Here is a 25,094-nt window from a genome sequence, read left to right as displayed (position 1 = left end):
ACATCAAAGAAAAAACAAATAACAACAAAAAACAAAGAGCTTTTATATGTTGTCATTTGTACTATTACACAGTGAATTACAGATAAAAAATTGAATTCATACTGATAAATATTACAACTTTAGTGGGACACATCTGTTTGATGTGATTATCATGATTTCAAAAACAAAATATGAAATTTAATATTAAGTTTTGAACCGCACAAATTTTCTTAAATTAGATTTTTCTAAAAAAAAAAAAAAAAAATTATATTAAATATTTTTGAATTTCCTGAATTGTGGCACTTTTGGTCTTCCACAAGGAAGGCGTAGCATTGCGTTTCGAAGTGGGCGTGGCTGTCTGATTTACTATTGGCTGTCAGCCGGACGGTCGCACTGTGGTCAACCAGTAACCTCCATCGTAACCTCTCAACGCCCCGCCCCCTGCAAACACAGCAACAAGTGCACTGAGGATGCTCTCGAGCTCAAATCCTCTAAAGACTCACTGGAGCTGGACTCCCCATTGAAATAACGAGCTGCATCTCAGTAACGTCTAGCTTTAACACGCCGCATGATTCTTATCAGTGCCCATCACTGTTTTACTTTGTTTCGAACGAGTTTTACCGGTTCGCGAAAGTGAAATTAGAAACTGCGTCGCTTACGCAACTCTGAAGAAGTTTATGAGTTAGTTAGCTTCAACTGCTAGCTCAAGAAGTCAAGGAGCCGTTTGTCTTCGGTATGCTGCAGGGTGACTGAAGAGAGGGGAGAAGAAGAGGGAGAGCGCTTGTTGGGCTTTTTCTGTGCCCGACATGAGCCTAGCAGAAGCCAGCGACCAACCCGCTAGGAGATACAGTCTGCTTCGGTATGGATAAATAGCAAAACAGCTGCTCTGTCTTATGTGAGAAGAAGAAGAAAGGTGGAGGACATCAGCGACTATGAGCAGGGTATGTTTTTATTGTTTCTATTCACCAAGACTTCAACAGCGTTAAGGCTAAAACACTTTAATTGAAAGTATCTGTATTGTTTCACCCGTCGGCTGCAGTGATTTCACCCTCTGCCTGAAAAGGGACCTGTGGGGGTTATTGTGGTGCATTACAGGGGTGGTTGTTATAGTGATGTGGGAGATGCCAGGGTGTGCAGGGAGTTAGTTAGTGAGCAAAGGAGGGAGTGGGCTGAGGGCCTGCAAATACAAAGAGCTCAACCGTTCAAGTCTGTAAATTAATTCACATGTGAAAAAAAAGCACTTAGGGTCTGAATTTTTATGAGCTTGAGGAAACTTTTCAGTGTAATCCACACTCATGCTTCCAAGACTTTAAGTTTATAATTAATTGAAAAGTTTGATCAGTAAGTTAACTTTTGTCGTTTTTTGTATTGCAAAGTGTTGATGAGTTAGATAAAAAAACACACATTTTTATGCATGCCTGGTTGCATGTAATCCTCTCATCTTCTGTTGGATTAAAACCTGAAACTTCTATAAAAAAAAAACTCAGCATAGTTTTCTCCCCCAAAACTCCTTCTTTAAAAAAAGAAACACAAGATTAAAGTGGAAATTGTAAATCCATCTCCAGTTAACCTTTTAGACATAAACATCAAAAATAAATTCCTTCTTCTTCTGAAATATTATAACATAACTGTTAAAGTTGCAATACTGTTATTGTAAATATGTGACTTATTGTTATTTCATTTGAACTTCTTACAAAAACTCGGGAGAAATGAGTGAATAAAAGCATAGTGGTTTAAAGTGCAGGGGCTTACTGTGTAAAATATTATTCTTTTTAGTTGCAGCAATTAAAATTCAATGGCAAAAATTGCTTTGACCTGCCAACAAAGATTTTTTGCTGATTCCAATTCCATTTAGAAAAATAATGTCAAAGGATATTGGAACAACATTCAGATATTTTTCCGGACCTTCTGATGGAGTAGTCACTATGAAACAGTAACGATGTCCACAGCAAAAACTCTTGCTTTCAACACAAACTGGTAACACTAAGTGTAATGCATTCAATAATAATAATAAAAAAGAAAATTAAACTTGAGGGGTTTTTTCACCTAGCCAAAAATCAGGGCGAAGCAACTTGAAAATTGTCTAATTTCTGGCACTTCTTTACCTTTTTTGTCAATATACTCTTTATAGAATAACAGCGTACAACAGCTAATATTAGCATACAATGTTTTTAACAGATAAACTAGTTTGCAAATTATCATTTTGGGCTGATCTTGTCCTATCAAGAGACATGGGTGGCGCTACTTTAGTTTCCCTGGGCTTTTTGCAACCAGAAAACTAAATTTGCCTTCTTTATAGATGAGGGAAAGCGTAGTAGCCTTCTTTAGGCCAGCTGACCTGTAGTGTTCAGCAAGAAGTCGGAGAGGGAGCCATGCACTACAGTTCTTTCTGGCACTTTTCTTAAAAGGACTTTGAACCTTATGAATGTTATCAAACATTGTTTTTGTGGTCTTTAAACCACAGAAACTCAAAACCCTTGGTTTAGCTTGACTCTAAGAACCATCCCTCGCCTAGTAAAATTCAGCAAAATGCTATAAAAACTCAAAATAAAAGTCAAATTTAAATGGGCAAACACATGATAAGGTGTAGAACTCTACTACTGAGGGTAGACTAGAATCAAATGTCAATAAAAAGGGTGGATTTTCAGTGGCTCTTTCAGACTTTCCAATTCAGTAAAGTTGTTTCATAGAATGGGAGTGACTGCTACAAAGGATCAGTCACTTCTGTTTTCTTTGAGTTTGACTCATGGAGCACTTAAAAGCACTTAATATTTGAGCCAGGAGTTCTTACTGGAGGATATGAAAAGTTCCTTTAGATAAACTGAGATCAGCTTGATCCCTATGAACTACCAATAAACCCTTTATACCAGTAAAATCAAAGGTCAAAGTCCTTATGCCATGAGTTTTAATACAAGACTTAACAACTACAATATAATTTTAGTGTGGGCTGATTTCTCTATTTGTAATTTAGCATTAACTAATCAAAACTGATACGTCAATCCGTCTTTCTGTTGCTTCCTCATCGGAAACATTTAGTCTGAAATGCTTTCGTGGAGCTACTGTCAGGTGGCCAATGATAGCAAGGTTTGGTGGGGTGTTCTCCTCTCCAAGCCCTGTACATTGTGTGGTTTTGGATTTCTGCTCGTCTGTCTCTGCGACAGTCCTCTGCGGATCAGGTGAAGTGTTTGGCTCCCTAAGTGAGAGTGGAGGCACTCCCTGGCTTGGCCTCCACCTGTACTTCCCACGCTATAGAAGAAGAGGCGTGGTGTTTCCTGAGCTACGGGGGTTTGCCAGATCAAAACTCAGAAACTGGGTCATGCACAAATATGACACTGTTATTTGTGGCAAATTGATGTTGATTGATCCAGACGGAACATATTTTAGGATCGTGTTTCTGTAGATTGTAATAAAAATATGCAAGTCCGCCTACATGTTTGGCCCCAAAATGAAAATCAGAAACCAAGTGGGTTATCTTGTAGCCTTTATCTCCTTCTTTTATTAGTATTTTATCGCGTAGAAAGCACACAGGCCAAGTCGCCCCCTGCAGTCAAGCCCTTTTAGCTCATTCAAGATCCTTGGGTTGCACTAAATAACTAAGTGATTCACCTGATTATACCGTCGTGTCGATCAAACAAGTCCTGCACACACACTGGTAAAGCTTCTCTAATGAGATTCAGTGGAATAGAGAAGGATGAGGATAGACACACTCCCAGCTGTGTACACTGCACGCTCACACGGTCGATTTCTACTCGCTGACACATCTCATTCCAACCAGAGGCGGGCTTAAAGGTTGATTTCCAAGCATGAACACTAAAAAAGATTTTAATGTGGACTCACATCAGCACTCAGAGCAATACAGTGTTGCCTAATCCACCAGGATACTTGAGCAATCCGAAAATGTGAACTCATGCGCTTGGAAGATGAAATAAAGCATTTATTTCTTTCTACTCAGCATACTGTAAAAGGATCTTAACTCACACCAACTCCTGTTTGCGCACAGTGATTAGCTAATCATCCAGCCTGCTGAGGCGACTGTCTTCCTCACTGCTTTGATTCATTATGACAAACATAAATGGAGACAGGAATGCTGACATCTGACCAGAAAATGCTGGTGCTCCAGGGGTGGTTGTGTCTGTCTGAGAGCTAAGACGGCAATGAAAAGTCCTTAGTGCCCCTTAATGCTTAGTGTCTGGTGTATTTTTTTTTCTCTCTCTCTCTCTAAATCTGTAGCTCAGTTAATTTTGACTTAATGAGTTTGAGTCGCTCCTGAAGCGAGACATACCTCTGCAGAGCTGAACTTTGTTTTAACAGGGTCACTTAACGTTACGCATTTATGATTCCTTACATAACTGCCTGCCTGGATCCTCTGGTCAAACAGGAAGGGAGGAGAGTCCTTCTAAATGCTTTCCTCCCACAGCTACATGGGTGTAGGCAGCACCGCACGATGCAAGGAGATGCTCTGAGTAATTGCTTATCTTTTTTTTTTTTTTTTTGGAATGCAGTTTTAGCTTTTCGACTTCTGTGTGTATGTTTACATTTCTGTGTACGTGTACTTCCTCTTCTCTGAGAGTCTAATCTCAGGGTGGCTCCAGCTGGTTCCTGCCGTGTGGGTGTTTGTATGTGAGGAGAGATGTCGTGGTGGTAGAAGGGAGGGGGGGATCCTCCCTGAGCTCTTAATTAACTCTGGACCCAGGCCTGCAGCGTACCGCTCCCATCGGCAGATTAGGGAGGAGAAGCCAAGGAGAAGCATGTTAGCATTGCTTTAAAGTAATGTAGAAATAGACAGTGGCTGTGAGAACAGTGCCTTGCAAAAGTATTCATACCCATGAGCAACCACAAGTTTCAATGTGTTTTATGATTTGCCCATTTTTCTTAGCCAGATTGGATGAAATGCATCATTTTAAAGAATCTGAAAAGTGTTTAGGTTCGGGCTTGGAGGGGACCGTTTAAATTCATGTGTACATTACTTCTAAATCCTTCCTCTGTAGCTCTGACTGTATGTTCAGAGTCCCTGTTGCACTGGAAGGAGAACCCTCACCCCAATCTCCAGCTTCTGAGCGTTTGCTTCCCTGTAGCAGAAAGGTTTCCTGCAGCATGATGCTGCCAGCATCATGTTTCTCTACTGCGATGGTGCTTCCTGAGTTATGTAGAGTTTTAGTTTTGCTTCAGACAATGTTTTTGCTCGTAGGCCAGAAAGGTTCATTTTAGTCTCACCTGAGCAGAGCTTCTGTAAACAAACTGTAAACAATGTATCTCATGACTTTCTTTCAACTATGACTTCCTTTTTGCCATTAATGCTTTCAGCCACACACCAGGTGTGTGGCTGAAAGGATTAATCGGATTAATTGTGATAAATTGATTACTGAAATAATCAACTAATTAAGTAATCAAATAATTGTTAACTTTAGTAATGCAAACTCAAAAAAGGCCATTTGCTGAAAGAACACCACACTCAGAACGGTAATTAGGCCAGAACTGTACAACAATGTATACATTTTACATTTACAATAAAAAAAATATCTTTGTCTATAAATATGTTCTACCCATTAATCCTCAAGTGGCATTTTTAGCTTCACCTAGTATAAATTCGGTTAAAAATATATTTTCTCTTCAATTATTAATCTGTTAATCCAAAAAATAGTAAACAGGTCAGACTTGCACTGCTCTGATGTTGATGCAGGAAGAAAGGGCTGAGCTTACCACATGTTGATGTTGGAAGTATTTTTAGCTCCAGAATCATCTTTTGCTACAAATTATCAAACATTCACTAAAGGAATACTTTATTGCATTTTGGGCAATAAAATGCACACTATCTTATTTTAAAAATGAATTTAATTATTTGTTTATTTATATTTTTTTAAATGTATTTATAAAATTATATAAAATATAGTGTAGCAATAATCTTTTTTTTATTGACTAATAATTAAATAGCAAAAGAGTAATGAGTAGGACTTATTTACAGACTAAGATAAAAAAAACTGATGCAAATGTTTTTCTTTCAACAGGCATCTTTTTGCATTTGTTTACTCCAGTTAACAATTAATTCATTGCTAAGTTAGTTGACAATTATTTCTATAATTGATTCATTATGATTAATCCAATTAATTGTTTCAGCCCTACATGAAAGTAACAAAATCAGACAACTTGCAGGACGAGTTTGATAGAAAACCATCTTGCTTTTCTTTTATTATTAAAAGGTGACCACCTGTCTCACCTTCATTCCTCTAAGCAACGCTGCCAAGAATTAGTGGATGCCAGCTGGCGTGTGACAGTTGGCGCCTGCCGCAGGAAAGAAACGCATCACAGGCACTGCAGGACGGAGCATGTGGTAGAACGGCTGAGTTCTCAAAACAAAAACATGCTACTCAAGCTGTGGGCATTCTTTCCCTATCTTCCCACTATCTTTCAGCTTGGGAGCCAGATGGACGTATTGATCCTCTATTTTTCCAGTTGCAACTCAGCATGATTCCTTTGCAGGCGGAGTGGGTGAGTGAGAGCACAAGGAGACAATTCAGCGTAGTTTTGAAAGCAGCACATTGTTGGTTGGAGGGTGTTCAGTGTCTGTCAGCAGCAGTGCTTGGCAGCGGTGGCTCTGTGTTTACATAAGTGTTCAGTGTGATGGGGGAAACTTGGTTGAAGTGACAGCAGATTCCACAGAGAGGTTGATTGAGAAAGCTCATCTGCTGCTAAACATGCAGAGGAATGCAACTATGAAATGACACACGGAAAAGATTAAATCGGGTCCTTTCCTCCAAATCTGACAGAGTTTGGTTGTTTACATGAACGCCATTTTAAAGATCCTTTCTACAATAAACAACTCTCTTCTCTTTCAGTATCTTTAAAATTTCAGACCTGGGTTATGCTGATAAATTTGCATAGTTTGTTGCTCAAGATGCATTTCAACGTATCTCTGTCTAGGAGAGAAACATCCCTAAAATCTCAGATTAACTTTCTTTAGATGCAAGTCATAGACAGCTCAGTTACATGCTACTTGACTCTTTTGAATGTGTTAACTGAGCTAAGCTAATAGCTAACCTACAGAAGGAGGTATTACACTCATTCACAGTGTCTGTGCTGTCACAAGGTGCTGGCTAATTCTAGATCCCTGCAGAGACCCATCTGTGCTAAACTAGAGCTTTTACTAGAGCCGGTTCTTAGCACAAAGAGCCATTTCATTACATCCCTAAAACATTTAGGTGATGTAATGGCATGTCTCTGAGCTGCTTCTCTTGACTCTGACAAAAGATGAAATTTAGCTGTTGTGCTAATCATTGTGTACTGTCCTAATCAAATAATTAAAATGATGAATCAGACTTAGTCTTAAATGTTTTGTAAGAAGCAGCTAGCACCTATTCTTGCTCTGGAGCTTCTTATATTGGGTGTTAGGGGTGATCTCCATTCCCTCACGAAGCCACTTTTTTTACTCTGACCACGTAAAGAGTTTGTTTCATATTGGGATCACAACACACTGCTGGAGCCAATAGGGACAGAACTGCTAATTAAGCGTTTGCGCTTTTTAAAAGGGCACACACCTTTATACCCTGCAGTCAACTGGGGGTTAAGTGCATTGCCATGTGACAGGAGGAAGCTGAAATCAACCCTACAACCTTTTGATCACAAGACGACGACTATACAGAGCCACAGTCGCCCCTGAGGACCCACCATCAGTCATGAGTCACCAAGCAGTTGTGTTGAAATGATGATTAGCAGTAAAATATTAGATCTAAACTGTGGACAGCATATTATTGGCATAACTCATAAAGGATGTAAGAGCCATGGTAATTAAAAGTTAAAAATAGTCTTATGGTAAATGAGCTACTTGGGTTTCATTAATCCTTTGTTTAGCTGGTTTGTTAAGTGTCTGCATTCCTAAGTGTTAGTCGGTGGACTAGTGAATGAAATGTTTGCTACGAACTTCTAAAGCATTTCCTCGTACAGACAGCTCAGCGCTTCCACTTTAGAAGAGCAGGTTCTAAAGTTTTACTCATACTAATGCTGGTGTAATTAACACAGATGTCTTAGAATTTAAGTATATTAGAAAGTAAACAAGTGACAATTGGAGGCATTGATAAATGCTTTCTAGTGTGATGTGGTTATAAACGCATCACACTAAGAAACGGGCAACATTCAAAAGTAGGGCTATTTATCACTTTCATAAAAATGGAAACATATGTGCATGTAGAAGTATTAATTTCCCTTAAACATTTTTACACAAACCAAAGTACTTTATTAGACCTGAACAAAGTAGTGCTTAATTGTAAAGAAGATTGAAAATTATACCTAATATTCAAAATGTTTTACAGATACTTACAACGATCTGCAACAAGATACTGTTCTCAGAGTAATGTACAGTGTGCACCTCTTTTCGCTTTGCATTTTTGTCAAAAAGTGTTCAGAGCACCCGCTCCCAACTCACCTGAACCAAATATCTGAAGTACCTTGACAGCACGCCATTCAGGTCTGCAGAGGCCTGATAACAAGTCATTCACTTGATTTATATTGTTGGAGAAGGGCTTCATCTAAAGTTGCAGGATATTTTCTCTCGCTGACTGCAGTCTGGTAACGGATGGCCTTGTCTTAGTAGGTCTGGTCCTGATGATGTGTTTTTTTCCACTAACAACCTCTTACCAACCTTGGGTTAATGCAGTGCATTGTGGGATTAATTGTTCTTATGCTGGCCTCTGTAGTCAGTCCAACAATCTTTTTATTCCTTGAGTTTTCTTTTCTTTTCTTTTTTTTTACTCATGATATGAAACACATTAATTATTGGAAAAATTATGGTATGGTGTCTTAATTCCTGGGGTCAATATAATTTGTTTTTGTAAATGTTTATTTATTGATACTGTAAGTATTTGTTTTTATTTTTAAAATAGTCATTATATTGTTGTAGATGGTGGTGGGATGTTAAAGTAAAAGAATGGTCGCTGAAACAGATTGTGAAATTATTCCATTATGTTCATTAATCTCTCACTAGAAACACATCCTGCTATTTTATTAGAAAAAGCTTTAAATAGTTTAACACCATGTAGGAAACACAAACCATGGTGTTGACACGAAAAGTGAAGAAATGTATGAAAACCTTTTTGAAAATGTAATTTTGCGGACCATTCAACCTTTCCCTTCACCTTTACCTAATCTTCTGTGAAATCTGGAGCAAAAAAAAGGGCAATTTATTGCATTAATCACAATGGATTAGCAGTTTTCATTGCTTAGTCACGCTGCACTTCAAAGCCACAGCATTAGCCACTGCCCTGAATCAGACGCACGTAAAGCTGTACAACCCCCCAGCCTGGGCCTCTGCACTCCTGGGACATTGAAATGCAGCACCAAGGACAAATCCATGTTGTGTTCTTAGTAAAATGGCTTTCACTTCTGGAGCCTGTCCACACTGTGGGACACTCACCCCTCTGTCTCTCTGTTTCTCCTCATCTCTACTCATCCATGACAAACGAGGAAGATTCTAGACAAATTTTTATGCTGCAGTTAGGGTGACGTTATTTCAGTCATATTTTTTTTATTGCATGTGGCTATTTCAATCGTAACACTTGTCACACTTTAGATGACTGTAATATCAAACATGGATAATTACTTACCAATAAATGTGTATTTTATCTGAAAGCCTGCCTCAAACATTTCCATGGAGTTTTTAGCATTTGTACTGTTTAATGGAGAATAAATTATTTTTAGTGTTTTAGATTTGCCATATTTTTCTGACTATAAACTGCATCAGTCAAAAAGTACGTTGATGGAGAGGGAAAAAAATCATAAGTCTCTGGTTAACATGGTATATGAAAAAATAAACACATAGAATCCAACAACAAGCAAAGATTATTGGGGGAAATGTCACATTAATATTAGAGTCTACATTTAAATAAGTAAAATAAAACAAGTCTAAAACAAATATGCTAATAATAAACATAATTAGCAAGACATGTCACACTACACACTGGGGGTAGACTGAGCTCTCTCTCTCTCTCTAAAAGTATTGAAGTCCTAACTAGGATATTTAATGACTGAACCGTGATTTCAAAGGAGAACTGTGAACAGGGAAGAAAAGGCAGAGATTTACTCAAAAATTAAGAACTTGGGATGAGATGTGGAGTGTATGATGGTAAACAAATAAAGGTGTTACCGTGTTTCCCCAAAAGTAAGACAGTGTCTTATTTTCTTTTTATCCCCAAAAGCCCCACTATGTCTTACTTTCGGGGTATGTCTTATATTGGAAAAAATTTTTCGAATTTTTTGTTTTAACCATAAAATTAACATTTATTAACAACCTGAACAGTATTGTATTACCGTATTTTAAGCAGGAGGCGGCAGTGACAAGTGCAGGGGACGGCGCGGTGACGTATGGAGATGGGGACGGTGCGGACGTGGGCAGGAGGCGGCGCGCAGCTAGATGAGAGGGAGGCGGCAATACCCCCATGTAATATAAGTACGGCTTATATTAGCCGACCCCCCTGAAACCCCTGATACGTCTTACAATCGGGGGGTGTCTTACTATCGGGGAAACACGGTAGCAGGACTGCTCACACTTTTTGCTGTAGTGCCGTCTGTATGCTCCAGGTTCGTATTGCAAAACACTTGTTGAAATGGAATAATTGCTGGAATAATATGTCGCCACTAACATTTCCTTGCAGTATTTTCTCATTTCCTGGAGTCCTCATTAACATGGTTGGGTTCAGCTTTGTTGTTTGATGAAGGCTTTCTTCCTTTTTTATTGCTCTGCTGCGAGGAACACCTTTCCTTGCAGCTGGCCTCGCACTTCCACTCGGACCATGTCAGTTTGCCCTAATCAACCAAAGGGAAACAGTGTTGCATATATTTTTAGGCAAAGCATAAAAGGGAGTTTAAAGTTAGGCAGCAAAAGAAACTTCAGAGATTAGACCCTTAAAAATGTTTCTGTTTTTACCCCAAACACTGGCTGTTAACAGTTGTTTGGCATTTTAAAAAGATTCACCACTTTAACCTTACAGAAGAAGAGTTACAGAAGAAAGTGCTCCAAATAATGTTCTTTCCTTCAAAACGAGTCCATTGCAGCTCTTGGTTCATTTATATAAAGACAATCTAAAGTGTAATATTCTGAGTATGATAATGTACTACATTTAGACTATGGGTTATTTTTGCCTCAATAAACAGAATCTATCAAGCTCTTTGGGTATGAAATGTCCAAGCCTAAATATCAGTTTATGCTAAACACGTTTTTTAGATGTGCTCTAGTTGGCGAGAAAATACAATTGTTGTTTTTTCATTCTCCATTGTCCCTCAGTTGATAACTTTTGTTTGTTTTGTAGGCAGAACAGAAGGACAAGGTCTTGTCCCGAAGTGAAGACCCTCTCCAGTGTCTGCACCGCCCAAACCCCAACCCCCTGATCCGGAGCAGACCTCTGAGTGACGTTTATCCATCGCAGGTCGTCGTTGACAGGAGCTCTGTCCCCTACCTGCTGTCTGGGTGTGGTGCCCAGGTACAGCCGGTGGGTGCTGCTCCGATCTCTGACGAGAGCAGGATAAACGGCATCAGCCCCTCTGCCTGGTCCAACCCTGTGATAGGTCAAGCAGAAGTAAGGCCTCATAACTCAAGAATTATGAGGCTGTTTTCAAACTCCAGGAAGGGCGTCATCCCTCCTAGTAGTCCTACTGCCGACTGTCCAAACAATGACAGCAACGGCGGCCCCCAGCCGTGGACCGGGCTTTCAGGGCTGGGTGTGGTGGACTCCTTCAAGAAGCTACGATCGTCTGTACTGCAAGGAATTCAGAGTAAAGGGGCAGCAACAAGCAGCCTTGGACAGAATGTACCATTAGCGGATGTGGAAATGCCAAATGGATCAGCTGGGAGCAGCTCAGAACGTGAGCCAGCTGACGCTGCTCATCTTTTAACGACTGCAGAAGGAAATCTTGTATCAAATGGAAGTTTAGCTGACCAAAAATCTGCAACGATTGAGCAGTACGGCTCAGATATTGAGGACTATGATGATGAGGAAGCTGAAAGTGGTATCACACGCAATTCCCGGTTTTCCAGAAGCATGAGGAAAGCATACGGGGCAGGAAGAATCACGTTACTTGATACAAAAAATGGAAGAAGTGACAAAAATGACACTACAAGCAGCACGCAAATACCAAATCCTTCATTAAAGGTGGACGTCCAGACAGAAACCCAGAAGGAAAACATTAATGTGAATGTTCTGAGCAGATTCAGTAAAAGTGCAGATAACCTGCATATATTTAGACGTAAAAACCATTGTCCAGGTCCTCCATCCCCACAGGAAGACCCTCAGAGGATCACATTGTCAAATGGGACCCCAAGCATTCAAAGAACTGCCAGCACTTCCTCAGTGGACCTCCGAGGCAGGAGGAGCCCGACGAAGAACAAGGGGCCAATGGTCAAGCTAATCGGCAGCATGACTGACCTAACCGGCCGACGAAAGCAAAGTCCGTCCCCAAGTCCCACGTCTCCATCTCCCATCTCCCCTTTGAGCCGTCTCCACGATGACTACTCTCGCCGTTTGCCTTGCCTGCAGAGCAGCGAGCGACAGCGCCGGCCCGTAGCCGTCACCGCTCAGGTCAGCTCTGTCAGATGTACTCCCCTCATTCACGCCCAGCCTGAAGACAGCGCAGACCTGCAGTCGCATCAGGGTGTCGCCGACCCACTTTCCTCAGGGCCCAGAGAATCACCAGAGCAGATTTCAGCTGATATCTCTGCTCAGCATGAGCTGCTGCCTGCTTCAACTACCAGTAATGCTAAACAGATGGTCGAATGTGTTTCACCCCCACTCAGCGAGAGAGAGGCATTGCAACAACAACCTGACTTTGCCTCGATACCAAATGAGGTAAGATCTGCAAACTTTATAAATCACCCTGGGTGATGAATGTGATATGAAATCATTTTAACTTCATGACTCTTTCTGTGCAACTTTATCTCTTCCTGGCTCCAGAAAACGTGTCTTTATGATGAGAACTTTTGTGTTGACTGAGTTTTTCACTCCTGATGGGGTTACAGCAAAACTTCCAGTTCCAAAAAAAACTATTGAGTTTAAGCTTTTATCTTAAAGTACAGTGATCCTAATGTTACACTGCAATCAGAATCAATTCAGCAAGATATAGGAGCTTGTTTTAGTTACAATTCCTTAATATTGTAAGTTAGTTTTGTCTTATTTCAAATGCACTTAAGATATCTGCACCAGAAACTAGGCCAAAATATATGGTAACATTTTTTGATTTTGCAGTATGGAAAAAAAAATTTTTTTTATCTGTGCTTGTTTTTTTTTGTGTGTGTGTGTGTTTGTTTTTTTTTTAAATATGATTACAATTCTTTGAATTTCTCTATAGAAGAGAATGTCCCTTTTGTTTTGTGTTGAATTGGCTGGTCGATGTGTAAGGAAGGCCATACTTTTTTTAGAGTGTCTGGAGATCATTCAGGTTTTGTCTCACAGGGGAATTCAAAAGGCTGCCACACAAATGATTCAATGTTTATTCCACCAAATGAGAGGAGGTAGATGGCACTTCAATTTATCTTCAAAGTGGCACATCTGGAGCAGACGCTACTTTCTAATATTACGTCCTCTTAGTCCATCTTTATGTAACTCCACAGCAGGTTACGATGGGCTTCAGCAGTGAATTTTCTTTTAAACCTTCCTTTATCACAGCATATATTTTTAGGGAGTGGACAGAGCTGGGCGTTCCTCCTGGACGTTGATCTCAAACACAGATGTAAGCTGATTGTGCAAAAATGGATAAATTATGCTAAGATTTAACTTCTCATCTGTATTGAAAATGTATTTCGCATTGTTGAAAGCTGGGTTCATAGCAGAAAATTAAGCAGTTCTATCAGCTGTGCTATGAAGAGTGGTCAGATATCCAGCCAGGTATGCAAGAAGATTGGAAAGAAAAGTTAAATGATGATTCATGTATAGATTTGAGCCTATTTACATAATAAAATATGCTTGGCTTAGAAATGTATTGAAGTTATTGTTTTATAGGACTGAAAAACATGGTTCAAAGGGAAAATTACAGCTACAAAATTAGTAAGAATTTATTTTTTTTAGAGAGTGGGAGTGTGTGTATTTCTGGTTTTGTGTGGGGAGGGGTAAAAGGAGACTCTCCCAAGGAGGCATTTATGCAAGAACTTCCTCTGCCTCAATTTTCCATCCGTCCGTCCGTCCGTCCATCCGTCCGTCCGTCCGTCCATCCATCCATCCGTCCGTCCGTCCATCCATCCATCCATTTTCTTTACACCCTTGTCCCTTAGTGGGGTCGGGAGGGTTGCTGGTGCCTACCTCCAGCTAACGTTCTGGGCAAGAGCCTGGTTCACCCTGGACAGATCTTGTCCCAGAAAATCATCCCATTCATTATACATATTTTCACTCCAGATTGTGTAATCCAGTCAGGTCTCCAACTGATTTTTGAAGCAGTGAAGGAGCGCACTTCAGCACCTAATCCACTCTGTTAAAAATTTTATATTTCTTAGCTTCTGAAGAAATATTTAGATTTACAGTGCATCCGGAAAGTATTCACAGCTTCTTACTTTTTTCACATTTTGTTACAGCCTTCTCACAAATTGTGTGCAGAATTAAAAATTCTGTGTATATTTTCCAGAGGTACTCTGAAAACCTGCCCTTATACATTTTATAATAGTAAAAAAAATACACGTATGCCATTTAAAACAGAAAGGAAATTTATTTTTGACACATTGTCATAACCCATCTACGTTTGTTTAACCCCAAAGCTAAAATAATGTGTATTTTGCATGACCTCTAATGGATTTGTTATTCTGCTTATAATCAATTAAATGTAAACAAACACTCTTTCTTACATTTCAAAGAGGAAAGCACTAAAATCTTCTTTATTGTTATAGTATATTCTGATCATGAATGACCTTTCTCATCAGAATGGCTGTGACCCTTATCTTAAGTAAAGAAACCTCACTCATCTAAGTGTGAAGTGATCTTTGATATATTCTCATGGTGATGTAATACTTCTGGGTTTACTGCACGTACACTTAAAAAGGGAAAAGTCCAAAGTCCTTATTGATGTCAGATAAATAAGAGCGAGGGCACAACATGGACTGTTCTTGTTAGACTTGTTTGATTCCTGCAGCAGAGTCACATGCTGACGTTGGACCCTTGGTGCTGCCAGGCGCTGTGAGGGAGCAGGGGGAGTTAATGATTAGGCTTTGTTTATGATTAGTGGCCATTGCGCAAAAAAAAAAAAAAGAAATCTCTTTGTGGTTCTGTTTCAGTGGGAGGGTTTGGAGGCTATGACTGAGCAAAGGCTTTCCGTTAGCTGTTGCTCCATATCAAAGTACAACGACATGAACGCGAGGCCTTTGACAGCTGACAGCTCCCCCAAGTAAGCAGGCCGTTAAATGCAGGAGTTTAGCAGAATAATTCTCTGAAGTCGGGATTTTGTTTTTAACGATGGGTTGGAAAACCACATTCGTGTTCTTTAGACATCAAGGGGCTTCTGAAAGGAATTTAGGGATTTGGCCTTGAGGAGCACCGGTTTCCTAGTTCGGCAATGGTGCTGGTGCTATGTGTGCCATTCCAGTGTATATGCCGAGGTCCGGACCCAGACCGGGAAAAACCAGAGGTGAGGTTCAGTTGTACTGGAAGCGTTGTCGTTTTACCTGCTGAGAAATCTCACATGATGAGTGTTAAAGGAGTACATTAGAAATTTTTGTTTTAAGCTTAAAAAGAGCTTAAGATGCTTCTGATAAGCAAATAATTCACTTTAAAAATGTTACAGACGTTATAAAGGTCATTGAATTAAATCTTTGTTCTGCTTTGAGATCCAGTAAAGTTTGTAATTGCTTTGTTTTACCTTAGCAGCTTCATGTTTCTGATTAACTAATGTTCCAGGTTTCCAGGTAGTTTGATCCAAATCTGTCCAAATTCAAAGTACAACTGGTCAATCTATTGTTGGAGGAGTTCTTGTTAATGATCACATTCTGTGTTTTGCAGTCCGGTGCTCTTTCTCAGACACATTTTAATTCCCTCCTTGTCATGAAGCTACATAATAGAGCTTTAACACAGTTGGGATGAAATAGTTTTGTGGAAATATGCTGATAGTAATACAGCTTTAAATTAAATTGACCAGTTCTGATGCTATTAGAAGACGTTTGATTGTCAAATGCAGCCACAAACAAAAGCAGAAGGCACTACATTTTAAATCTAGCTGTATTTTTAGAGGATGTTTGAACATGTTTCTCCCCTTGGTAATGCAGAAGGAAACATAAGTTTCCCTTTATTTGTCCTTAGGCTAAACGTGTAAACTTCAGATTGTATGGTTTTGGTCTTTTTGTGGTTTAGTTTGTCTCTTTAAGTCGTTACCAGTATTTCATGTTTTGTCAACTTCCAGCATTGCACCCCAAGGTCTGCTAGTAATAATAGTACTACTAACAGAATCATAATCCTTTTCTTTTTTTTTTTACTTGAGGCTTTTCAGCATTTATCTGTTTGGCACAGACATAGCTTCCCTCAAATCTTCATAATAATGGTCTTAGTATCTGAATCTCAGATGATAAGCTCATCTGATTTCTCCTTGTAAGATGAGCATGAAGGCTGGGTATGTGTTTGTTTGAAAATGTAATTCAGTTGTGACTGAAGTAATGTAACACAGAAGACATTGTGTGTGTGGGATAGTTGATAAAAAGTGAAAAGATAAATCATATACATGATAAACTGAAACTGATCATTAAGCTGCATCACAATGAGAAACAAAAACGTCTGTCGAACAAAAACTGTGTTGTAAACTTGTTCAGAAATTGTCCTTGGCCTAACAACTGTTATGTCAGAGTTAGAGTTATGCTTTTATTTAAAGTTATCATAATTTTACTAAAACTAAATTGTATTTTGGTAAAGCCCAATAAAAAAGATTATCGAGAAGGAGAGATGCTGTTTCTTGATCCTTGTTTGGTTTTAAGATTATTGTTTTTTTGTTTTTTTTCAGGTGAAATCCCACCTTCAAGAACAAGAGTCAATTCTCCAAACAGACAAAGTCTCCCCAGCGGGCAGCAGCCCACCTCTTGACCCCCCAGCATGCCTCTCCAGCACACCCGTATCCCCCACACCTCCCACAGACGGAGCTGCAGCTTCCACAGAATCCGCCTCTGTCAAGCCCAGACAGAGGAGCGGGCGGCCCAGACCTCGGCCGATCTCCGACTACGCCCAGCTCGTTTCCAGGAAGCACTGCATCCCCGAGGAAGTAGCAGAGACAAACTACGAGGAAAGGACACAAGATGCGCAGCTGCAGGAAGATTGCAGGTCCAGTGGGAACGTCAGCAACCCTGACAACTGTAGCCTTAACGGGGAGGTTCAGAGACATCGGCCCGTCTCGGTGATCGGGGCCGTGGATCTGTTCGCTGCAGATACTGAGCTAAAGGAGGATCGCCTTCCTTCTGTAAGCTTTCACAACTTGTCCCCAGCAAATGGTTTTCTTGTTGTACATTTGGGATTAAGCTATCTGTCCAAAAGATTAAAATGATTAAATCATGCTCTGATCTAGATGCCAGTATAAAATGCAGTGCATTAAGCGACATTGGGCTTCATTTTGAAGGCGTGTTTTTTAGATACAATATAACATTTCTATATATTTTATTTCTATTGGCTACTTTACAGCGATTAAAACCTTTAGACAAAGCAAGAACTCATTCAGACTCCCCTCTTTCAGGGAGGCCATGTTTTCACAGCAGCCCAAAACAGATCATACACACTGGATTTAGTTATGTTCTTTTGCACTGTTTACATTTTTTACATCAATGATAGTTTTCTCCTAAATCGCAAAGAGTGCGGGCTGAGGCTGATTGTAATCTTTTTGTTCTAATCAGCAGCTTTGTGACTTGATCTCTTTAAATCCTCCATGCTGCTTCGTTAAGTTCCAGGTTGCATTGAGCATGTTGGAACCAAAAACTTTGAGATGTAATACATCTCATAAAAATAAGTGTCTAGAGGAGTGTGGCTTACACTGCTGCAAATATATTTTTCATTCATGCAAGCATTACACTGAGATACAATACAAAACAATGAAATGCAGCAAATTAGACACATGAAGCACAAAACCATAAGGATAACAGCTAAACATAACATAACATAACACCTTGGAGCTGACACAGAAAAACAAGTGTGAGGAGCACGATAACAAAAAGCAGAACATCCCTGCTCTGTGAAGGTTTTTGGAACTTGTAAAGTGAGCCATGATTACTAACATTCAAGAAAGTAGGTCTGATAAACAGAGAGATAGCTTTTGCGGAATGGCTTTGTATGTAAATAATACAAAGCTTCTCGTGTTACAGAAAGTTCAGTTTTTAAAATATGGAACACAGTGGTTTGTTTGATTACAGATTATTCTTAAAGTGGTGTAATGATGAGAATCAAGGGGTTTGTGAGTGGAGGATGCTGCTGTACCAAAAGTGAAATCAGTCAAAAACATGGTGGAAAATTCCTGAGATGAATCTTTTCCCTGAAACAGTGGAAAGTTTGAAATATTTTAAAGCAAATCCGGTTTCTGTCAGCTATGTTAACAAAGAATCAACTCTCTTTTCAAAGTTTAGTTTTTCATCAAGCCAGAGGCCCAGATATTTGTAGTCTGACACTCTCAATTATTGCTGTCAATAAAAATGACTCGTTCACTTTCATAGAAAATCTTTCTGGTGCTTGTAGAAAACCGCTGTCAAATGAAGGAGCATTTCTTCAATCAAATCACGTAATTCCCGAAGATTTAAATAGTTGTTAAATAGAAAAAAACAGCAGAAAAATACAAGACTTTATCATCAAAATGACAACAGAATCAACAATCATGCTATAAGATGTAATGTTGATTTAAGCAGAGGACAGAACGAAGGAGAACACCCAGAAACTGGGAGAAAATAACCCTGAACACTTTCTATTCTATTTTAACACGTTATCTACCAGGGAGAGAGATAGGAAAGTTATTTTAACCATAGGGAGCTATTTTTGTGAAAGTGATAAACACCATTCAGATCCACTGTATGAAAGAAAGCAGCAAAGTATGCTGTGTGAAACCGAAGCAATGTCATTTAAAACTGGGATGCCATGTTATTTTTGCATTTCATTCTCTAAGAGACACGAGGTTTAGAGACGACTGAGATAATGCAAAGCAGGACCTGATTGTTTCATCAACTCCATGTGGTTGTGAAACTTTGCACTCAGACGTAGTTCTTGCTCAACTCAAAAAGTGTAAACAAAACCAAATGAATTGACGTAATTAACAGTAAAATCAGCATTCTACATATCTTTTGCTCTGATAAACTTTAATAGAATGACGTCAAAAAGTATTTGCCTCCCTTAAATGCTTCACGTCAAACGAATTTTGTAGTCCAAGACAACAAAATTCCTGCTCAGTCTGCTTTGGTGTGCATTCCTGTTTAGTCTGCTTTGGGGAACATTCCTGTTTAGTCTGCTTTAATCAAACTATGGCTTGTTTGTCTAGAAACTCCGGTTCGTTTAGGGAAGTGTTAATGCGTAATCAAATGCTGATGCGGAGCAAAATAACGAACTCTCAGCCGCCTAAAAACATAGATCTCTGTTTGGTTGAAGTTAACTCTGGTGCAGTTCAAATGCATATGTGAATGTAGGCAGATCGGAGGACTCTCCAAAAGCAGGAAGTGGACTATTGCGCAGGGCATTTTGGGTAAATTCAACCAAAACAAACCCACTTTTCTATCGCTAGAGGGAGAAATGGCTTGTGGTCTATAACCAAAAAGAAATCCTCCAATTGCTAAAATCTGACTCCACTTTATTTTTGTTTACTTTCATAAAGAAGGAAGTTGCATTCGGTCTTCTTTAGAGGTTTTCGCCTTGTTTCCTTCAGCAGGTCTTGGTGCAGCACCACCACAGGTGAGAGGGAGAACAGATTTTTCAAAGGAAAGTGTGAAAGAGAACTACACCAGCTGAAAATATAACAAATGTTGCAGTTTTGGTTCCCAAAACAACAGAGTATACCGGACTATCAGATGAAAACAACCAAACAAATCCCATCAAGAATTTATAGAGTAACCAAATATGAGTAATATTCAGTGTTTCATATGCCCACTCTTCTTTGCAGCTATCAATTCAGTCCTTTGTTAAGAAGCAAATACTTTTTCACGGCGTGTCCAGTATTAAAGGAGCCAAAGAATTACTGTAGCAAATACACAAGAAGCCCAAAGTGAGCAGCCTGACTCTGTATAGGAATGCTAACACAGGCTGTGTTATGTGTGTGTGTGTGTGTGTGTGTGTGTGTGTGTGTGTGTGTGTGTGTGTGTGTGTGTGTGTGTGTGTGTGTGTGTGTGTGTGTGTGTGTGTGTGTGTGTGTGTGTGTGTGTGTGTGTGTGTGTGTGTGTGTGTGTGTGTGTGTGTGCGTGCGTGTGTGTGATGATGATTTATGGGAGTAGCTGGTGAAAGCCAGAGAAAGTGAGCTCTTCCTAAATCCCTGGACTTTTCCTCTTGTTATTACTGCAGCCTTTGTCGCGACCACCAATCCCCTCCCACAAGGTGCCCCCCTACAGAGGAGTGTCTGCCAGATTCCGACCCTGCGCTCTCTCCCAGAGCACCCCGATCGGACTGGACCGCGTGGGGCGGCGCAGACTCCACCGAGTGCTCAGCGGTGAGAACCGGGCTTGTTTTTGAGAAGATTTAACAAAAAGTTACTCTGTGGGTGGGGGGGGGGAGGGACAAAAAACAAAAAAGCAAAAAACTGGGGCTGAGGAATGTCAGCAAGTATGTTGGAGGAGAAAAGCTGATAGAGATAGATATGTTGCTTGTTTCCCACACGTGTTCTCATTATCTCTGGATCCGCGTTGCAGCTGGTGTGTCTGAGTGTTCGGCGACGCTGGATGACAGCGTGAGCGAGGAGGAGGAGGAGGAGAGCAGCTTCGAAGAGCTCGCTGATGGAACACCCTACCTCCAGCCTGGGGTGGAGCTCTCCGTGCTCAACGAGGTGACGCAAAAACCCCCCACCAATTTCTGCTTGTCTCGTTTCCAGTATTTGGACATGTTTCTAAGATGTTTGGCCTCCTCACCGTCCACATGTCAAGAAGTAATCTTACATGTCGGACACAGGCTCAGCCTCCGTGTAATTGTACGCTCCTGTCTACCCGTGTCCTGTGCAGTGGATAATCTCGGGCCATGCCGTGTACGCCGAGGCTCTCTGGGACCATGTGACCATGGAGGAGCAGGAGCTGGCCTTCAAGGCCGGCGATGTGATCCGCCTCCTGGACGCCTCTCACAAGGACTGGTGGTGGGGCAGAGGAGGCGACAGGGAGGCCTGGTTCCCGTCCAGCTTTGTGAGGGTAAGTGGACTTTCTGAACCTGCCCCCTTTGACATGTTTGCAGAGAAAAAAAAGACTCTCAACCCGGCTTAGGCCCAAACAAACAGCTGAAGGACCGGAACATAAGAGGGTCCAGCTGGTTTCTGTGGCGATGGGAAGTGACTGACAGCTCGGTCTTAATTAGTGAGGCTGTGGTAACCATGGCGAAGTTGTGATTGGCCGACAGTCGTCTGCTGCGCAATGTCTTGTTCCTGAATCAATGTTGTTGCCATAATAAAGTAGTCACTGTTCCCCTTTTAATTGTTCAAAACCTGTGGAGACAAATATGAGTGAGAGATAATTTCTGTTTTTAGCTCTAATCCTGACTTAAGTTTGCTCTCAAATAGATTTATTTGATTTTGGTTCTCAGGAGGTTTAGTTGCGTTTGCGTTGGATGCGTTTCAGGTCCGTGTGAACCAGGAGGACTCGAGCACTGAGAGCGTGGAGAGCGTGGCGGACCAGGAAGAGCCGGCCCCCAGGGATAAACCCAGCACTCAGCACAGGGAGCAGATGAGAACCAACGTGGTTCAGGAAATCATGAACACTGAACGCATCTACATCAAACACTTAAAAGACATCTGTGAGGTATTGTGGTTTTTAATTCATATCATCATTAAGATTTTAATAACACAAGTGCAGTTTTCAAATGATGACCACCTGTGAGTGACCGGTATTTGGAATGTTGGTCTGACAACACGAAGTAGGTTAAAAAGATCTAGAAAATGCCTTGTAGTGCAGATATCACTGCTGTCTGTCTGACAAGGTTTCCAAAGTTATTTCTACGACTTTGGGACATCAGTGAAACACAGTGAGAGCCATAATGCAATACCGGATAAAAGATGCTGCAATGGTCAACTTTCTCAGGATTGTTACCAGAATTAGTCCAAGAGAGCATCAACAACTCATCCATGAGGATGAGCAGACTGACTGAGCAGAAACAGCGTCAATGGGGGAGATCCACAGTGAAAACCACTTCCTATTAAAAATGAACACAAACGTCATCTCATGTTTTCCTAAAAAAAAAACCTTGATCTCTTTATAGCTTTTGGGACAATATTCTGTGGATTGACGAGACAAAAGTGGAAACATTTGGAAAGTTTGTGTTAGATCTGTTGTTAAGACGGCATCCTTTCAGAAAAAGTACATCAGTCAGTTTTGTAATCTTCAGCTTAAGCTTATGCAGCAGGAGAATGATCTGAAGCACACTAACAAGTCCTCTTAGCGACTTGGAAAAATAAGCTAAATGAAGATTTTGTCTTGGCTTAGTCAAAGTCCGGACTGATTTAGATTTTGTGGGATGACTGTAAGTAGGCATTTACTTTTCACATAGGATGAGCTCGGTTTGGATATTTTTTTTTAGATATAATCATTTTTAAAAATGCATTTTGTTTTAACTCAGATTGAATCCGTTTGATTATCTAAAACCTTTAAGTGTAACATGAAAACAAAAAACATCTAGAGTACACATACTTTCTTAACAGCATCATCTTTGGTTGCTGCAACCTGTGAAAGTAAATCTTCTTCAGTAAAAGCATGGGGTACTTTTCTAGCACCCCCTGTTGGTCAGAACTAAAACATTTTTAAGGCGCTCTGTCAGTTTAAATACAGGGTTGGTGTTTGTGTTTCAGGGTTACATCCGTCAGTGCCGGAAAAACTCCAGCATGTTCACAGAGCTGCAGCTGAAGACGATTTTCAGCAACATAGAAGACATCTACAGATTCCAGAGGCAGTTCGTCAGGGAACTGGAGAAGAAGTACAATAAGGAAGAACCGCATCTCAGTGAAATCGGCTCCTGCTTCCTCATGCAGGTTGTGACCATACATGTGAGAAGCACATCTCGGTAGATCGTGTCACAGAATCACTTTTAGTCATCCTGGACTGTTTCTCTGCTTCTCTGAAGGGCGAGGGCTTTTCGATCTACTCCGAGTACTGCAACACTCATCCTGCTGCCTGCGCTGAGCTGCAGCGTCTCATGAAGATGGGCAAATATAAGCATTTCTTTGAGGCCTGCCGCCTCCTCCAGCAGATGATCGACATCTCCATCGCTGGTTTCTTGCTCACACCTGTCCAGAAGATCTGCAAATACCCGCTGCAGCTGGGGGAGCTGCTCAAGTACACACCCAAAGACCACAGGTAGCATATATGGAAATTAGATAGTATGCATAACTTCAGCTCATCAGTTACAAAGAGAAGCTGTTTCCCTACCTCACCACCGGTTTTTGAGTAGATGTTTACTCCTCTTGTCATTGCAGGGACCACGCCGGTGTCAGCGAAGCGTACGAGGCTATGAAGAAGGTGGCCAGTTTAATCAATGAGAGGAAGCGGCGGCTGGAGAGCATCGACACCATCGCTCACTGGCAGGTCGCCATTCTGCACTGGGAGGTCAGACTTACCACTTCAGATGTCATTTCAGTTATATCCTGTCAACTTTGTGTAAGGAATACGTCCGGCTGTGGTGCAAACGTTTTGACTCGCTGCAGGGCCCTGACGTGCTGGAGCGCAGCTCGGAGCTGATCCACTCCGGCGAGCTGACCCGCGCCGTCCGGCAGGGTAAACCGCAGCAGCGCAGCTTCTTCCTGTTCGACCACCAGCTTGTCTACTGCAAAAAGGACGTCCTGCGCAGAGACCTGCTGCACTACCGAGGACGTCTGGATATGGACGAGATCGAAGTGGTGGACGTCGCCGACGGGCGGGACCCGGACCTGGGCCTGACCCTGAAAAACGCCCTGCGGCTGCGGAACGCCTCCACCCTGGAGTTCATGTGCATGATGTGCTGCAGGAAGGTGGAGGACAAGCAGAGGTGGCTGGAGGCCTTTGCCAAGGAGAGACAGAGGGTGAAGGAGGACCAGGAGATGGGTGAGTTATTCGGCGCAGGCGGCGAAACGTCGCTTCTGCGTCACAGCGACGCAGCGGATGTTTGGATCTGAAGGTGTGTTTTGTGTGCAGGAATAGACATCAGCGACGAGCAAAGAAAACAGGCCATCGCTAATGCCAGAAGACCAAAACATGGAAAGATCAAAAGTAAGGAAAATTGTTTCTACAAGCTGTCAAACTTCAACTTGTTTTAATGTTTTTATTTAAATTTTTTCCTATTTTAGCCGTAGGCTACGCCGACTCTGTCCCGCCACACCAAAACCTGCCCCCCCTCCAGCAGCGCCACATCACCATTCCCACCAGCGTGCCTCAGCAGCAGGTGTTTTCTCTGGCCGAGCCCCCCAGACGAAAGCCTTACCACCTGCTGTACAGCATCACTCGCAGCGCCTTATTCAGGAAATGAGGCTCTCTTGCGCTAAACCGTCCCAAAAACTCAATGAACATTTTTTATTTTTTTTTCTAATTTGTGTCAACTGTTGTTTTAGTGCCTGTTTTTCCTAATGTGTTTGTTTTTATTGCTGAGTGCCTAAAATTTAAAGAGGCATCATAAAAGTGTTAAAACTGTCTGTACTCGTGTTTTTGTTTTGTTTTGTTTTTTTGTTAAAAATGCTGCTTTTTCCAAAACAAAAGAAAAAAAAACCCAACCTGTTGTTTTAATAATTCCAGCTCACAGATATATACTTTAAATTAATGACAACGACGTTTTGTCTGCTTTTATTTCCAGGAACAAGGTTTTAGTTTGTTGCACAAGGGCTGGGACGTTTTTTTTTTTATTTGCCGAGTTTGTCAACTCCGAGCACAGGAGGATAAATGAACTCCTCGCATTCATATAACTGTGTAATATTGTAAATAAAACTGATGTACAAACACAACTGATGTGAATGGATGTCATTCTGATTGCTTATAAAGATGATAGCAGGTGAATGTTGGCAAGATGATG

At 41.0% G+C, this 25,094-nt stretch overlaps 1 protein-coding gene across 3 annotated transcripts; it reads left to right on the top strand.

Moving 5' to 3' along the window:
- Window positions 1-315: 315 nt before the first annotated feature.
- On the top strand, window positions 316-25,026 carry spata13 (spermatogenesis associated 13). Of its 3 annotated transcripts, none has more exons than XM_008396273.3 (13): window positions 316-920; window positions 11,274-12,806; window positions 16,924-17,373; window positions 20,433-20,577; window positions 20,777-20,910; window positions 21,083-21,262; window positions 21,686-21,865; window positions 22,909-23,088; window positions 23,181-23,413; window positions 23,533-23,662; window positions 23,761-24,136; window positions 24,227-24,301; window positions 24,379-25,026. In XM_008396273.3, exons 1-13 carry the CDS (start codon window positions 912-914, stop codon window positions 24,555-24,557), a joined length of 3,804 nt encoding a protein of 1,267 aa, XP_008394495.2. In that variant the 5' UTR covers window positions 316-911; the 3' UTR covers window positions 24,558-25,026. The 3 variants fall into 3 exon arrangements, with proteins under 3 accessions (XP_008394495.2, XP_081457415.1, XP_008394496.2); XM_081601289.1 differs by lacking the exon at window positions 316-920 and adding an exon at window positions 6,301-6,465; XM_008396274.3 differs by lacking the exons at window positions 316-920; window positions 11,274-12,806 and adding an exon at window positions 15,230-15,564.
- The last annotated feature ends 68 nt before the right edge of the window (window positions 25,027-25,094 follow it).

The sequence above is a fragment of the Poecilia reticulata genome, chromosome 20 (assembly GCF_904066995.2).
Source record: "Poecilia reticulata chromosome 20, P_reticulata-male-v2, whole genome shotgun sequence".
NCBI classification, from domain to species: domain Eukaryota; kingdom Metazoa; phylum Chordata; class Actinopteri; order Cyprinodontiformes; family Poeciliidae; genus Poecilia; species Poecilia reticulata.
This window is presented reverse-complemented; position numbering and strand designations above follow the sequence as displayed.